The sequence below is a fragment of the Amblyomma mixtum genome, chromosome 8, assembly GCF_055824585.1.
Source record: "Amblyomma mixtum isolate Tamu chromosome 8, ASM5582458v1, whole genome shotgun sequence".
Lineage (NCBI taxonomy): Eukaryota > Metazoa > Arthropoda > Arachnida > Ixodida > Ixodidae > Amblyomma > Amblyomma mixtum.
In genome coordinates, this window is record NC_143019.1 from 5410737 (window position 1) to 5426536 (window position 15800).

At 47.0% G+C, this 15800-nt stretch overlaps 1 protein-coding gene across 2 annotated transcripts; it reads right to left on the bottom strand.

Annotated features, from left to right (window-relative positions):
• Positions 1 to 1244: 1244 nt before the first annotated feature.
• On the bottom strand, positions 1245 to 11738 carry LOC149331197 (uncharacterized). Of its 2 annotated transcripts, XM_089555416.1 has the most exons (5): positions 11306 to 11738; positions 10902 to 11173; positions 8476 to 8601; positions 4971 to 5182; positions 1245 to 1638 (listed from the first exon to the last, which is right to left on the bottom strand). In XM_089555416.1, the coding sequence occupies exons 3-5, from the start codon at positions 8540 to 8542 to the stop codon at positions 1285 to 1287; spliced, it is 633 nt and encodes a 210-aa protein (XP_089411542.1). In that variant the 5' UTR covers positions 8543 to 8601; positions 10902 to 11173; positions 11306 to 11738; the 3' UTR covers positions 1245 to 1284. The 2 variants fall into 2 exon arrangements, with proteins under 2 accessions (XP_089411542.1, XP_089411543.1); XM_089555417.1 differs by having other exon boundaries at positions 10902 to 11738.
• Positions 11739 to 15800: the final 4062 nt, after the last annotated feature.

Consider the following 15800-nt stretch of genomic DNA (forward strand, 5'->3'; position numbering starts at 1 on the left):
TATGTAAAAAACGATATCAATTTTTTTCCCAATGACACGCTTTTACTCAATCTGGAAAATTAACTGATGAATATTTCGTAAAGGAACAAACGTAAAGCAGTATTTTCTGCTCATAGCTCTCCTTTAATTTATGTGCAGATCATACTGAGATCGAGAATGTGTAGATGCGGGGAGTAATTCTATGCCATTCATCACATTTATTTCGCTAGCAATAAAGCAGTCTGCGGTGTTTAACTACTGCCTCCGGCTCTCTAGTTGCAATTGGGTTGCCATGCTGCCTAGTAAGGTCAATTTTTTTGTACGTCGAAAACCACATCAATACCGAGGACGCATGCGGCACTAGGCGGCGAAAATATCATGATAATCTTCATATTTCTCTTACTACAGGGCTTTGTAGGCGCAATTCGGAATGCGAGATGCGTAAAGCAGTACTATACCAATTCGCGCATTTTTGGTCCAAGTTTTAACACAGGTACAATGTCGATCAAATTTCAACTTCCCATTAAATAGGCGTGCGGTCCAAGAATATGCTTGCAAAGAGATCAACAGCGCTTATGCAGTTACGAAAGGAGATGACGCCGCTGCCTCTACATAGCGACCAACTTTATACACCGCATTTCACTAATAGCGGCAATGATGCGTTCAGAAGCGCCAAGAGTGCATTCAGGCGGTTGCTGTAAGGTCTAAAAAGAGCGCTGGTTTTTCGTTCTTTTACGCAGCGTGAAAAAGCATTGAGTCACGGGACATTGACCGAACTGAAAACAACCGCAGTCGCACTGTCATGAAAAGAAAGCGCACTTGTAATCGCGACTAATTATGTCCAGCGCGATCCAACGAACTGCTCTTGACATTCAAAGTTGAGAAAAAATAATAAATTTCAAGCAAAAATCAGTAATAAGCGGAGTAATTCATTAGGTTTGTTTCATACTGACTCGGTTTTTCAGACATATTCCACGACCTTTGAACACTGAAGCACCCCTTCTTTATTAGCCGCCGCGGTGGCTGAGTGGTTATGGTGCTCGGCTGCTGACCCAAAAGACGCGGGTTCGATCCCGGCCGCGGCGGCTGGAATTTCTTTGGAGGAGAAATTCTAGAGACCCGTGTACTGTGCGATGTCAGTGCACGTTAAAGAACCCCAGGTGGTCGAAATTTCCGGAGCCCTCCACTACGGCGTCTCTCATAGCCTTAGTCGCTTCGGGACGTAAAACCCCCATAAACCAAACCAAACCTTCTTTATTATAACTGTAAAAAAGTTGGGCCCTTTATTTCACCGCGTTGTCAACTTTACACACTCTGCTTTATTTTCTTTTTTCTAGGATGTAGCACTTCCAGTACATGTCCCGGTAGCATCACCACCCAGAAGTCTCTCAGCGGCTCCGAGAAAGTGGCAGCCAGAGTGGACGCTGTCCTGCTGAGGAACTCGCTGGATCCTGTCAACTCAAGGGTGGCGCCTGTCACTGCGGACGGTGCCACCGTTCCCGCTGACCTCAACGTGACGTTACTTCCGCCCTCGGAGCCTTCCACAAAGAACTCGAGGCTCAGTCTGGCGTAACGCAGCGAGCTGATCAGTGTCCCGTTGCGGCCGCTACACATGCTCCAGCCGACGGTTGCCGACAGCGACGCGCAGTGCAGCTCCACCTGAAACGAACAGGACAGCACGATGACCGCCAGTTGACGCAGTGAGAAAGGTGCGCCCGCTGCAGCAAACATCTGCATGCTTCAAAGAAAACTGGAGGCGACAAAAGTGACCGAAGGTGTAGCGTTGCGTTAAAGCGAATCTTTACAACAGCCGAGGTGTAACTGCCTCATGCAGGTAGCGTTGTAGTATTCGGACGGAGCAACCAGTGACGTCAGGGCTTGTGAATAGGGCTCTTTCGAAAGTGAATCGAATAAGAATATTCTAGCTTCTCTGCCAAGTCGAATGGGAATAGTGAAGGTTCAAACGAGATCGAACACGAATCGAATACAACTCGAATAATTTTATGATTTTTCGCTACTTGTGTGAATATAGTGCAGAATGATTGTTGGCGCGAAACACCGAAAAGCTAGTGGGAGTGATGTAAAAACTGCAGCTCTCGAAAGGAGCAACAGTGTTCTCCACTATGAGACACAAAACACGAAGTCCCTGTATTAACCCTGTAACCGGCATGCGCCTCCAAAAATGGTCCTTGCGAGGACGACCCTACATCTCAGGCGATCAGAGGGACGAGAGATATGAGCAATGGCCGTTGATATCACAACAACCAACTCATCTGGACCCCCCCCCCCCACACACACACACACACTCATACCTCCCAGGGGACGAAGTCGTCCACTCATACGCCCGAGGCATTACTATTCGGGCGGGGCCCAGCCCCCATCTCCACCCCGAAGCGAGGCCAGCGAGGGTCCGGTTGACCAATTCTTTAGTGTAATAGTGATGACCGTGTGTTCTCTGAATTTCGAGTTAATGTGCTTGGCGTCGTTGACTGATTCTCTTTCAGAAGACGCCAGCTATACAAGTATTTCCGGATGTGGTGGTGGTCCGTACAGGGGATTCCTGCGGGAAGGGGCAGGAGGCAATCCCGGCTACCACAGCCATGGCAAGTAACATCTGCCCCCTGCCACCCATTTGTACAGAGGTGCTAATATGAGATAGGCTATATACTATCTGGTTTGTTTTATATAGATTTTGGCAAACAATTACTACGGATAAAGTTGGTAAGATAAGGCAAACAATAGCGCAACATAGAGGCGTTCTACATAGTCAAATTTCTTCTTCAGTGGGCCCTTCTTTGTGTTCCTTCATCTTCGGTTGTACTATTCAATAGTAAGGTAGCCTTTCTCGATAAGACGATGTAAGTTCTGGCCTTGGCGTGCCACTGATTGTCACATGCTGTTCATTATCGCTGCGCATGCTCGAAGTACATTAGTAGTAGTAGTAAAAGACTTTTATTCGACCAAAATTTATAGGCCGAGCATTTCGACCGCCTGGGCGACCAGAAGCCGCTGTTCTTCTTCCCCTTCAGCGCCAAGCCAGTCGAGCCAGGTGGTGATGGACAGAGAGGGTGGGGGGAAGGAACCCGACTGCTGAGCAGCCGGGCAATAGAAGAGGCAATGGGCCAGGTCCGCATAGATACAGGGGCAGTTGGGACAGGAAGGGTCCGATCGATAGCGATGGAGGAAGAGGCGGGACGGGGTGATAACTGCATTCATCTGAATGTGCCGAAGAAGGCGAGACTCCGGCACCGTGAGTGATGGATGAGGGGGAGGGTAAAGGCGTTTGTCGAGGCGGAGCTCAAGGTAGACCTCTTTTATGGTGCGGCGAAGAGTGAGTCTCCCACCGTCCTCCGAGGGCTTGGGCCAGGGGATCAACGGTGCCCGGAAAAGTGTGTCGCGGGCGAGCTGATGGGCCAGCTCATTGCCGTCAATCCCTGAATGCCCAGGGACCCAGCGGAGGAAAACGATGGAAGGCTGCAGTGCGGAGACCGCTCGTTCGACCTCCTGTTGGAGAGAAGGGGTCAGGGTGCGTTTCTGTATGTGGTGTATAGCGGCTTGTGAGTCTGAATAGACTGTGTACTCTTGGAGAGAGGGAAGGAGGGCAAATGACTGGAGGGCATGCGCAATGGCGAGAACCTCGAGGGACAATGCGTCTGGAGGGTGTAGATACGGCCCGCTGGTGTGGGTTTCAGGAGCAGGGAGGTGTGGATGGTACAGGGCGTAGCCGCAGGAACCTCGAGGAGCCACGAAAGAGGCATCCGTGTAAGCTACACCCTGGGTATCAAAGAGAGGGGAATGGTGCTCTGCGGCCGCATGACGACGTCCGGCGTGCAGGACGGGGGACATGTTGGTCGGGAGGGGAAGGATACGAAGATTGGGAGCGGGGGTGGGAATAGGAGAGGTAAACGGGGAGATTGGAATGGGCGAGATACCCGCTTGAGTCAATAACCACTGACCCTGACGGGTAAGGGAAAGCCGGGCAAGCTGCGAGTCACGATGGAAACTGAGAAGAGAACGAAGAGGATGGAAGAGGCCTGTGGCAAAGAGCTTAGTGGTAGAGGTAGTGATAGGGAGGTTGAGAGCTGCCTTGTAGAGGCCCACAAGGGCAGTCTCGAGAGCGTTAAGTTGAGTCTGAGTGAAGGAAGCGTAGGGTGCAAAGTACAAGACCTTGTTGAGGGCCAGCGCGTGGGCAACTCGGCACGCGTGAGCCTCGTGGAGACCTGAGCGTCGAGTGACCACGCGCCGCAGGAGGTGAGTTACAGAGTGGCAGGTGGTGACAGCGCGGTGGAGGGCTTGCACATTCTTAGCCGCATGCAAAGGGAAGCCAAGAACTTTGCACTGTGTGACGACAGGAACAGGAGAGCCAGAAAGTTGCAGAGAGACGAAGTGGTTGTGTGAGCGCTGGTAGGAGGAATGGTTGAGAAGGAGAAGCTCGGATTTCTCAGGAGCAGCAGAGAGGCCAGCGGTGGTGAGAAAGGAGTCGATGAGATCTAGGCCACGTTGCAGGGTGTCCTGTACGTGACCGGGAGAGCCAGATGAACTCCATAGTGTGATGTCATCGGCGTAAAATATATGATGCAGGTCGGGAATTTCAGCTAGCTGGGAGGCGAGAGGGAAGTACATTATTTTTGCTTCAAATATGTGCTGTATGTTTTTAATAAAATCTGTTGTAAGTTTTCGCTCGTCCCGTACCCTGTCTTGTGTATGTATCGCGCAACTACTGTACACAGCACTGAAGACACGTTTCCACTATTTTTAGTACGACAGCATTTATAGTGACTCTTCCCCGTATTTAGCAACTGTGTGTATGTTTTTTGCTTGTTTATCTAAAAAAATGAAGCCCTAACTAGCCCAGCAAAAAGTTCACGTTTCACGTTCACAGTGTTACGTGAAATCTCTAATAAGCTCTGCGTATAACAGCTCTCACTTTTCATGCGATATATGGTGTTTGTTTTCTTCAGTATAAGCGGTAAAGAGTAAGGAGAGCTTACTTGAGCCATTTGTTCTCTCTCCCTGCAGTAACCCTGGACAGGTCCGAGTATTTCACACTCGTGAAGTCCAGTAAGCTTCACACTGGTCAAAGTCACACCAAGAAACCAGTCCGACTCTCGATTCAGGTCGCTGTAGTGCTCCGATGGGAAGCTCTGCACCAACGTCTTCGCAGCGTCGTAAAGCTTCCCTCCACCGGCGTCGCAAGCGGCAGCTTTGTAAAACCGAGAGAACGTTTAGTTCGGGCAAACATGCAACTTTCTTGCGGCGCTAGCTGTTAGTCCCACTTTTCGCGTTATGCGTAGTTGTTGACGTTGTAACACACTAGGCGCTACCGGTCGCGCTGGTGGGTGAGAATGGAGTAACGTCATATATGGAAGTATGACAACGTGCAAGGCACATGTCCAGAAGTCAATCACTGGTCTCAAGTAGCCCCTCTCACCATTTCACCTCCCTGCCTCGCTACGCCCATCATGCCGGATGCCCGCTGAATATGAATGTGGTTTCATCCTTACTTATTCATACTCTTCCACCATACATACCCACTCCCCACTCACCCAAAAACGCCCCACCTCGTGATAAGCTGCTGTACGCAGCTACGGCAACTCTCTCAGCAAAAGTTGGCCTCAGATGCTCCGAATCGGAATTTTATAATACCACAGATGCCTCTGAATATCACATTACACCAGCGGTAAACGTCCAGTGAATATTTTCTGTGTCTTGGTTGCCTTCAGAAATAGGCCTCGTAACGATCTGCCTGTGGCCAGACCCACATTTTGGTGTGAGTGCCGCTCAGGAGCTACTTCTAAGAATGTTGTACACCGTTTAAGTCGGAAAAATCTAAGGTTTATTTAGTGTGCGATGCCAAGACATTTCGCATTCTCCAAAAATACAAATTGTTTTTTGTGTCAACAACATTCTAGTCACGCTGTAGGTGTTTGCAGCGCACACGAAACAAGGACGGACAGAAAAGGGAACGAAACAAAGCGCTGACTTTCAACTGAGCTTTATTGGAAAAATAAGCGACTTTTATACAAAAATTTTTTTACCATGTGACTCAGATGATGTCAAAACGTCCTACTACATGTGCCATCTAAAATCACTGATACTCCAGATAAAAACCCTGAAAAAGAACATGAATGGAAAACACTGAAAGACACGTGCCGCTTAAACCAACTAAAGGGTGTCATGATCAACAACGGTGAAGGAACAACAATTTCAATTTCGATTCAATTTCAATTTATTTTCGAATTTCTTTTACAGGAAATACAAACACTTTTTGGACCCATAGCCAGCGGCTAGTTCGGGTCCAAGTACACGAAATACGTAAAAGAAAATTCGAAAACGGCGGACATATACAGAAAAGCGTAAGCGTAGTACAAGATTAAAAGCAAAGCAGTCTAAATAACACTGGTAGATAACATTCGGCGCGGCAAAAGAAAGAAAATAGCTTTGAAAACATGACATGCAAAAAGAACTTTCGGACATCAAGTGTTAGCAAAAACTATCGTGTTACATACAAAGTACATAATAACAGAAAACTGTGACGAGAAAAGAATTTCAGGTTAAATCAATTATTATAGAAAAAACTAACAAAAAACTATGATACCGAAATGCAAAAGCAGGGTGAAGCTGTATATGGGCTCGCGTTGTCACAAAAAGTAAAAGAAGAAAATAAATTCACAAAAAACAGGACTGAAACGGTATAAAAACACATTAACTAAAACAGCATAAAACCCATATTATCCCACCATTACGGGTGCGCGCCTGCGGCCTGCAAGAATCCAAGTTCTTTATCCAGGAGCACTAAGGACGCAGCACTGACGCACATGTCCTTTTTCTGTTCGATGGCTTTTGCCTCGATAATCTCCCTCGTGGTCTGATCGCTGCTTCTGCCTAAAATCGTAGTGTCCTGGAACCGTGGTATGCACTTATTGCATTCGCTGCAGTGCACAGCGAGATTTCCTTCTCGTATGTTTCTCTTGCGGAGATTGTCATAATTATTGTTGTGTTCTCGGAGTCGGATCGGATGTTGTGTTTGCCTCGTGGATCGTATGTCCAGCGGATATGATCTCTCGTACACGTGATACTTAAATCTAGGAACCGGATTGTGTCGTTAGTCGGCAGCTCATGCGTTAACTCGAGTGGTTCGAACAATCTCTGAAAGACTAACAATGCTTGCGTGACATCTGCCTGGAAAGAATCATTGCTATCATCAAAAAAAATTAAATAATCCGTAAATTTCCGCACCCGTAAATTTCGACACTCTTTAAATGGTGGGATAATATGGGTTTTATGCTGTTTTAGTTAATGTGTTTTTATACCGTTTCAGTCCTGTTTTTTGTCAATTTATTTTCTTTTTCTTTTTGTGACAACGGGAGCCCATATACAGCTTCACCCTGCTTTTTCATTTCGGTATCATAGTTTTTTTGTTAGTTTTTTCTATTGTTGTTCCTTCACCGTTGTTGATCATGACACCCTTTAGTTGGTTTAAGCGGCACGTGTCTTTAAGTGTTTTCCATTCATGTTCTTTTTCAGGGTTTTTATCTAGAGCATCAGTGATTTTAAGTAGCACATGTAGTAGGACGTTTTGACATCTTCTGAGTCACATGTTAAAAAAAATTTGTATAAAAGTCGCTTATTTTTCCAATAAAGCAGAGTTGAAAGTCAGCGCTTTGTTTCGTTCCCTTTTCTGTCCGTCCTTGTTTCGTGTGCGCTGCAAACACCTACAGCATGAAAAACCAACTAGCCCAAGAAAAGACGATTCTATTCTAGTCACGGTAGCAGCGCGAAAATCAGCTGTGGTTTTCTACATTTTGCTCAAGCAGTGTAACCCATCTGGTGAATTAGCCTAAACAAGCGAAGCATGATTATGTGCCCTGCCACACGGATAAATGACAGATGTGTCGCAAAAAATGCCTCGGCAAATACTAAACCTTCCAATCGATGCCTTGGAGCAAGGCCGGAGTAACACCTGCTCTTGCGATTAACTGGAGTGACTTCACAAACAACTGTGCGGAACGAACTCGAACAGCTCCTCGCTGCCGGTGAGATGGCGTCACAAAAGCCGTATTGCTCATTTTATGTTTGACGCCAGCACTAGATACCGACTCCGAACCATGACGCTCGCCGTGCAAGCGAGTCACTAATATATTCATTGTAAAATACACCAACTACTTGATTCCCCGCACACTTTGCTACATACAAACGATGTCTTTGGGGTGTACAAAGCACTCTCCAGTGCTGCAATAAAAAAAAAATTTAAATCTTAGCGAAAAATAAGTTTCAGTACATTGCATTGGTTTCCGGTCGTATTGAGTGAGTTGGGGATGCGTAAGTACTTTTCTTTCTCGTGAAGGTTTTGTTGTCATACATTTCACTCGGTATACGAACGATCGCAAAGGGCTCGGCGCCCCTTGACCTTTCTTTTTCTACAAAAGAACGGTGGTGAGTGCAAGCCAGTGTATATGTAGATTTTGTGCATGATAATAGGAGACTCTATCTTACCTGATGGTTTAACTCTGCACATGAAGGACAGCGCGAGGAACAGTACGGCTGGAACTGCGCCCGCCATAGTAATTCCTAGAATGATGTTCTTGCACGGTCTTGCAGGCAAGGGAGTCGAAATTGTTCCTGCATTTTTTGTTCGTGAGCACAGGAGAGGTGGACTGAGAAGCTGGATCATCAGCACAATATGCTCGAGGTTATGAAAAGGTAAAGTTTGAAAAACTTTGCCTTACAGCATTTCTCTTCTTATTACAAATGCGAGAAGACCAAAAGACGACATTTTTGTTGCCCGCGAACGAAGAACTGCATTTTTTGTGAAGGCAGTTGTTGCAGATATCGCTGGGACGTTACAGCCACAAGATGTGCTTTGAATGCAACCTTTGCTACAAACAATAGCTGCGATTTTAAACCAAGTGCTTGGTAGTAAGGAAGCATGAAGGATACCAGAAGATTTTTCTATAGTTTGCGTGCTGGTGTTGGTGATCTCTTGCAGCTGTTTTCATTGCGTTATGTATACGCTTTGTGGTGTCTGCGAATATGTTGTTAATGATGTCAGTAGTCCTGCCCTATGGACGAAAAGCGTCTTTAAAATGAAAATGCTCTGGGGTAAGTGCGCGAATCTCAAGAGTACCAAGCTTTTTAAACGGAAATCGAAAAGCTACATTACGGTCCTGAAAGAACTGAGCACTTTTCTTTGAGATCTAAGGTGCTGGAAATATTCTTAATCAAAGAGGTGTTCCTCAAATGCAAACTACGGCACAGTGTTCGCGCTTACTTGAAAACCATTTTCTCCTTTATGGAGCTTCCCTCGTCCTCGTGTTCCAAAATTTGTACCCGTCGTCAGGAAGTAAGCTGATCCGTCCTCTTTTGAATTAAAACTAGGTGGCATAGAAAATCTGTATGATAACTGCTGAGTGCACGTCTCGTCTACGCGTATAGCTCAGTGAACTCCGCCAGATTTTGGGCTGCGTGCTAAACCCTGCAAGGTCAATCGTAACCAAGCTAAAAACGTGTTAAATGACTTCTTCTATAGATACAGTACCGGCTTTCTTTCATGTCGCAATGAGCGCATAACCAGGTGAGCCGAAGGCGATAGTAAATTTTCACGTGCCCAAACCGGCTTCCACCGCCTACACACCTCTTGGCCGTAAAGAAAATCTACAAACAACTGCTCATGAACGTCAGAGAGCTAATTCATCGTACCATCGGGAACGGACACGGCATGCTCTCCCGACGCCTGCCAGGGCAATTGCGAATTGCATAAGCATTTCAGGGTGAAATTATGGGCCTATTCTTTTTTTTAGTTGCATGTATACGGCGGTCTTGTGCAGCAAAACATTGTAAGAGTGAGTGCATATACGAACAGTAATGCTGCACCGATCAGTATGCGTGAAAGAAGAAGTAATAATAATCGACACATGACTGCGCAATCGATTCAGACTCTGAGCCTGTGGTAATAATGCACAAAGTTACCTAACCAGTGTATTCCAATGCGTTTTCTCGTTCGGTTAAATAATGCCCTGAAACTGAGTATAATCTCCAGAAAACATTTCATTCATTCATTCATTCATTCATTCATTCATTCATTCATTCATTCATTCATTCGTTCATTCGTTCATTAATTCATTCATTATTTTTTTCTCACTATGCAGTGAAAAAAGTAGCCAAGAGAAAAGCCGCTCAAGCACGGCTTGAGATGTCATTGCCCCCCCCCCCCCCCTTATCGCGCACTGGCAGCAGCGCGAACAGCACAAAAACAACGTTCTAGGACGCAGCTAGCTCAGTCAGTATAAAGCAAAATATACAGCAATAAAAATGGAACCGTAACAAGTGGTACAAACATTTAACTTATCAAAAGTAAACTACATCACACTGCACCAATTGAGCGCATAACACATGGTACACAATAGAGTAAGATTCAGCGGACGAACATGGCGATGAGATCAGAAAGTTGCAGTTTAGAAATTTCGACACGTTGATTTACATAGTCCTTTAACATACGTGGTAACAGATCATGCAGCATTTGTCGACCGTAATTAGTCCGGCAGGTTGATATTTTCCAAAATCGGGCAGACCTGGTGGTGAATACGGAATCGGCTAAGCATAGTCGGACAATGCCGGAAAGGGTATTACTTCCGCTCTTTTGTTTAATGTAGTATTCTCGTTATAACCTAAACCTTTATATCTCACTAACTCTGAGTATATTGAACTATTTAAAAAGCTGAGAGGTAGATTGCAGGTATGGCACGTTAGTAATAATGCGTAGAAATTTCTTTTGTGTTACATTAGTAACTTGTTTAGATTACCTTCTGTGGTTGTGCCCCATACTAGAAATGGATAAAACGAGCATAAAAACAAGTACCGCTGTAAATTTAGAAACGAATGTTTGACAACGCTTGCCAACATTAAACGATGCAAAGACTTACCGAGCTCCGCCCACGGCGCTTGATGTGTCGCTTCGCAGTTGAAGATTTCTTCTCAGCTAGGTGTGGAGCGTCCTCTTCGTCCGAAAGGGCGCCGTGTCTTATATCCCGAGAGCGACCGACGCGACAGCGGCCAGCAGGTCGCTTTCGCCACCACTTTCCTCCTTCCAGCCTCGCATTGTCTTTACACGTGCCGTGTCAACGAGAGCGCACCCCACACGTGCGCGCCTTCTCTTGCAAGGTCGTACGTAAACGTTTTAAGGAGGATTTCTTCACTGACAGAACAAAAGACATAAGGCGTATCCCTTGTACTCCGGTGTTTACACAAAGTGAAGCATTTAACTTAACGGAGTTCCTCACAGTAAGAAAAATGGAATCATCGCCACTGCCCAAGGACGGCTACTTACCATAGAGAAGGACGCAAAGTAGGATTAAAAAAAAGAGACTCTGGCAACAGCTGAGCACATAAACTCCCATTATTCATTATTAATTTATGACGCACTATAGCCACACGTGTTTAAACAAAACAAGTTTTAGTATAATTGACGTTGCGCCATTATAAGCAATCCAAACGCTGAAATCTCTCACGTCGACGCAAAACTGTGTAGAAGCCAGTTCCTAGGGCTCACGATCCATGACTAGCCCGTCACCAGGAAGAGACGACCGGTGTCAGTGGCAGCGGTGTCCTTCCAGCTTTAATTACGCCGTGAAGAATTAAGCAAACTAGAGCCGCAGCGAAAACACCGCCCAACACGCTCGCGGCGTGTGACGGAAACGGAAGTACCGGTGCAACAAAGTTCGCCGCACCCGACCGCTGCCGCACCCGCCGGCGCGAGAGCCACGTTGCTCCTATCACGCAACACACACCAACGCGACGCCTTAGGCTTCCGCGCCGCGCGCCACCGCCCCTGCGTCAAGCCGGATGCGATCTGGAGCGGACGTGATAGGCACTTATATCTTCACGCTCAAGACCGCCAGGTACGGCCGAAAGGCTACATTGTACTACAGCGAATCTGTCTCCATTCGCGAATAAATTATAAAATATCTCCGTACCTCAGGCACTCGCACTTAGCTCTTTGGCATCGCACAAAACCGTTATGTTCTTACAAGCGAAGTGTAAGCGAAGACATGTAATCGAGGGTTGTGAACAGTTGGGATAGAGTAGTACGATGTTAATAGGAGTACCACTTCAAATATACTTCACGAACGTTGTCTGCTATAATATGTCCTAGCATCTTCTGTTCAGCATAGCTGTGGGTTAAAAGAAATGAATAATGGGTTAATGAAACTATTACGACTGACTAAAGAACGTGCAATCTTGCGCCGCGTAAGTGTTGTCTGGCAGAGTGTAGTGCCTTTATAACTTTTTCTTTCGGAAAAAAGGAGTTGGGGTAGCTCTCCTTATATAGCGGAGTCCTAAAATCGCTCACAATATTGCACCGCAAAGTATTCTACGCTGCCATTCCGCAGAATTTTTAATATTATGGTTCTTGGGATCTTGCTCCTCGGTCTCCAAACCCAGGCTTGGTGAAAGCGAGTGAAGGGAAGGGAGGTGGGCAGTGTTGTGGGGACCCATTCAATAGACAGCGTCGGCGTCAATATTTCAGCGAAATATGACACCACGGCACGTCGCACTACAGCGCAGAATTAAGCTCGAAAGCTGGCTCACTTTTCTAGCTTGCCTAGGCACTTTATAATTCGCACCCACTTCGTGTAGCGCGTCTACGGTTGAAGTTTCCAATCGGCTATTCGTCAAATTCTTCTGGTGTCACCGGACGCCAGTAAAAACAGTAAGAATAACAAGGAGAAAAAGTTTGGACATGCCGCGTTCGCAGCCAACCAATAACGTACGCAGTGGCTGGAAATATTTTGTTTAATAAAAAAAAATGAAATCGTAAGAAAAACAAACAGCGGCCAGAATACATGCCGCTGTTTGCTACATGCATGCTGCAGCCTAGAATACATACCACAGCCTGGCGTCATTGAAGAACGCCTAGAATTAATCACCATATGGAAAAAAAAGATGCGATGTCGGCGTAGGTTACTTTTCATTTCCACCATATCTCCGCTTCTGCCTAATCTGTTCGACAAATTCCTAGGAGGGGAGATCCACGAAGCAGTGTTATTCAGAACTGAATTTTCACCACACCTTCTGTAGTGTTTCAGGGCGCCTTGAATAACTTGTTTGCTACCTTGCTTTATCCCGCTAAATACTGAATCTACATTACAGCTGGATTATTGCTTTCTTGCGCTAACGAGTTGCAGGTTGCTAGCGCGAATAATGCATTGCATACTTCCACTTTTCCCTGGCAGTTGTCGATCATCGATGTCCTCCCCTTGCATCGGCGACAGTCGATAAAGAAAACAAAAATTCCGGAGGAGGCCGAAGAAGCTGCCATAGCTTTAGCCATTACCTCTACCACTGCCAAATACATCATCATCAACTTTTGATCCGCCATTCGAAATTGTGCCAAAGAAAGGGCCCAGTCCGCAGCCATCACAATCTTACAAAAAATCTGCAATACTCGCCAGATCACATTTATCTGCGTCCTCGCCCATTCGGACCATCCTGGAAACGAGGCGGCGCACCAGTTTGCCCAAGGATTCGTGGTTAACCGAGCTCAGGTGGGTAAAGGAGCGAGTGTATTCGTTTTTGCTTTATCTTTCTGCATTTAGCTAGTATGTCTCCAAGGGAACTTATAAGCTTATACAGCATGTACTGGGTTCTCTACATATTGCAACATGAGCCCATATCAGGAGTTCAAAGAGAACATACGTTGTATTGAAGTAGTTGAGACGGAAGTCTAGGAGCGAAGCCTGTCCGTGGAGCCGTACTAAACACACCTGCCACCGTGGAAAGAAGGCTGTTAGGACAGTGTGGTGGCGGAGGGACTAGTTCCGGGGGATGCAACGAGAGGGCGCTAGCGGACCGCCTGGTGTAGAGTTCCTGTATATGCTACCAAAGGTAGCATATGCTCCCTGCGGGAGCATATATACAGGAACTCTAGCCTGGTGATCATCATCGGGAGGGAGAGCGGCGGCGGCGGCGGCGGGAGACGGGGAGATGGGAGATAGGGGAAGGCAATAAAGGTTGTTGTTGGCGTGGCGCCCGTGTGTTTGGGAGTGGTGTGGTTCTGTCACTGCTGAGGCGTGACAAGTGGGGGCCCGTCCGGGATTCAACAGCAACATGAACTCCATCGCCGTTCCCGAGGACGTAGTGCAGCTCTTGGTGAGCCAGACCAGCGCCTCCTCTATACTTTCTGTGCCTGGGGGAACGAGAGGCGAACAATGGGAGCCCGCCGTCGGGGCTAGTACGGCCTTTCGCCGCCACGCGCCGCCACCGGAGTAGGATCGCTGCCGCGCCGTCGCTCATAGAAACGCAGACCGTTTGCTGCTGTTCTGTCGTTGAGTTTTCGGTTGCATTCATTTTGTTTCAAGTAAAATCAAAACTTTTTTTAAAAGGGAGCTCGGAAGCACTTGTTGCTAAGGGTAAGGACCATTTTAGTCGTTTCTTTCGCGGCTACTGCTGTGCAATGCGCTCGCGCGTCGTCTGCTGCGCTGATATGACAGTGCGCGCCTGCTTAAATCCACTGCGTGGAAAATTGTTCTTTCACCTCTAAGTTCGCTTGTCTGAGGGTCGTTATTTGAAAGCAGTGCTTGGCAGCAGCTAATACTGAAAGCTTGGGTTCTGGAAGAGCTCCGTTGCGTGCTGTTGTTTACTCATGTAAGTAGCACGTAAAGGCGTTAGACTGCTTCCAAAGCGGTACCTGATTCCACGTTTCCTCCGTAAAGTTTTCGAGAGTTACCATCGTCGCTACCGAAGCCAGAGTTGGCGCTAGAAAATGTGGAGCTTTGCCATGTGGTTTCATCAATTGATCTGCCGCGCACCTCCTGCAAGACTGCATGGTGTCTCGAGTCGCATCGTTGACGCTCAACTTGAGCGTGTATGGTACGCGCGAAAAATGCGCCCTGTTGTCAGTGCCATCAGCTATGTAACGTGAGACGCTGCATCATCTGCCTGCACATAACGCTGCGCAGATATAGAGGTTCACATATTCAATAACAGTACGTTGTGAGTCAACACTTACTCAAACTCGAAAAAAAAGTATTTATTGTGGAGGCTAACTTCTACACGGCAGTAAAACGTACGCCATCCTCAGAGGCTCGCGTACTTTCGCGAAAGGGGCTTTTTTGCGAAATGTTTAACTACGTCATGCTTGTCACTGACATTGAATGCGTAGTTGCAGAGAAGCGGCTTCAGGAAACGAACCGATATAAGGTTCATGAGCTTAAGCCTGTGCTCGTTGATGCCATCGCTCTTGCACTTCAGCAACTTTGAAGCGCGAAGAGCTGGGACAGCGTGCTCTACTAATGTGGTGAGAGGCTTTTTCAAGGTCTGATCGTCCTGCAGGGCACGGTCGGCAAAAGCTCTTAATGAATCGAGAACGAAGAGAAGTTGATCTGACGTAGAGCAGCCACCTCGGTCTTGGCTGCGGGTGAACTGAAGGAGTGGCTGGTTGCTAACCGGCTTCGTACACAAAGTAAGGCAGTTCTCGCAATCCATATGTTCGCCAAGAACTCATGCAATGTAACCGCCCACATAAGCGGTAGCCGAGATCTGAAGCGACGGCAGGTGATGTGGCAAAATTGTGGTAGTAAGCCTCTGAAGCACCAATCTTGCTCTCGACAGCTTCGGCGCTGCTTGCACAGTCAACGTCTGGGCAGGCTTTGGAGCTAGAGTAGGAGTTGGTTGCGCAGAAAAAAGGACGTCAGCGGGTACGAGTCTTGACATCGAAGCACATTATTTGTGGGCAATATTGGATGCTGAATTAGACGTAGCGATCCCGGTCTTCAGTAGCTTTTCGAGACCTGGCAATGCAGCCCGAACATCCAACATGTCGT

Bases quoted from the DNA above. Each gene is read 5' to 3' on its own strand.
- LOC149331197 (XM_089555416.1), bottom strand. From the start codon at position 8,542: ATGGCGGGCGCAGTTCCAGCCGTACTGTTCCTCGCGCTGTCCTTCATG. The intron at 5,183-8,475 runs GTAAGATAGAGT...GGTTTTACAAAG, and splicing joins GTGCAGAGTTAAACCATCAG to CTGCCGCTTGCGACGCCGGT. The intron at 1,639-4,970 runs GTAAGCTCTCCT...TGTTCGTTTCAG, and splicing joins AGAGAGAACAAATGGCTCAA to GTGGAGCTGCACTGCGCGTC.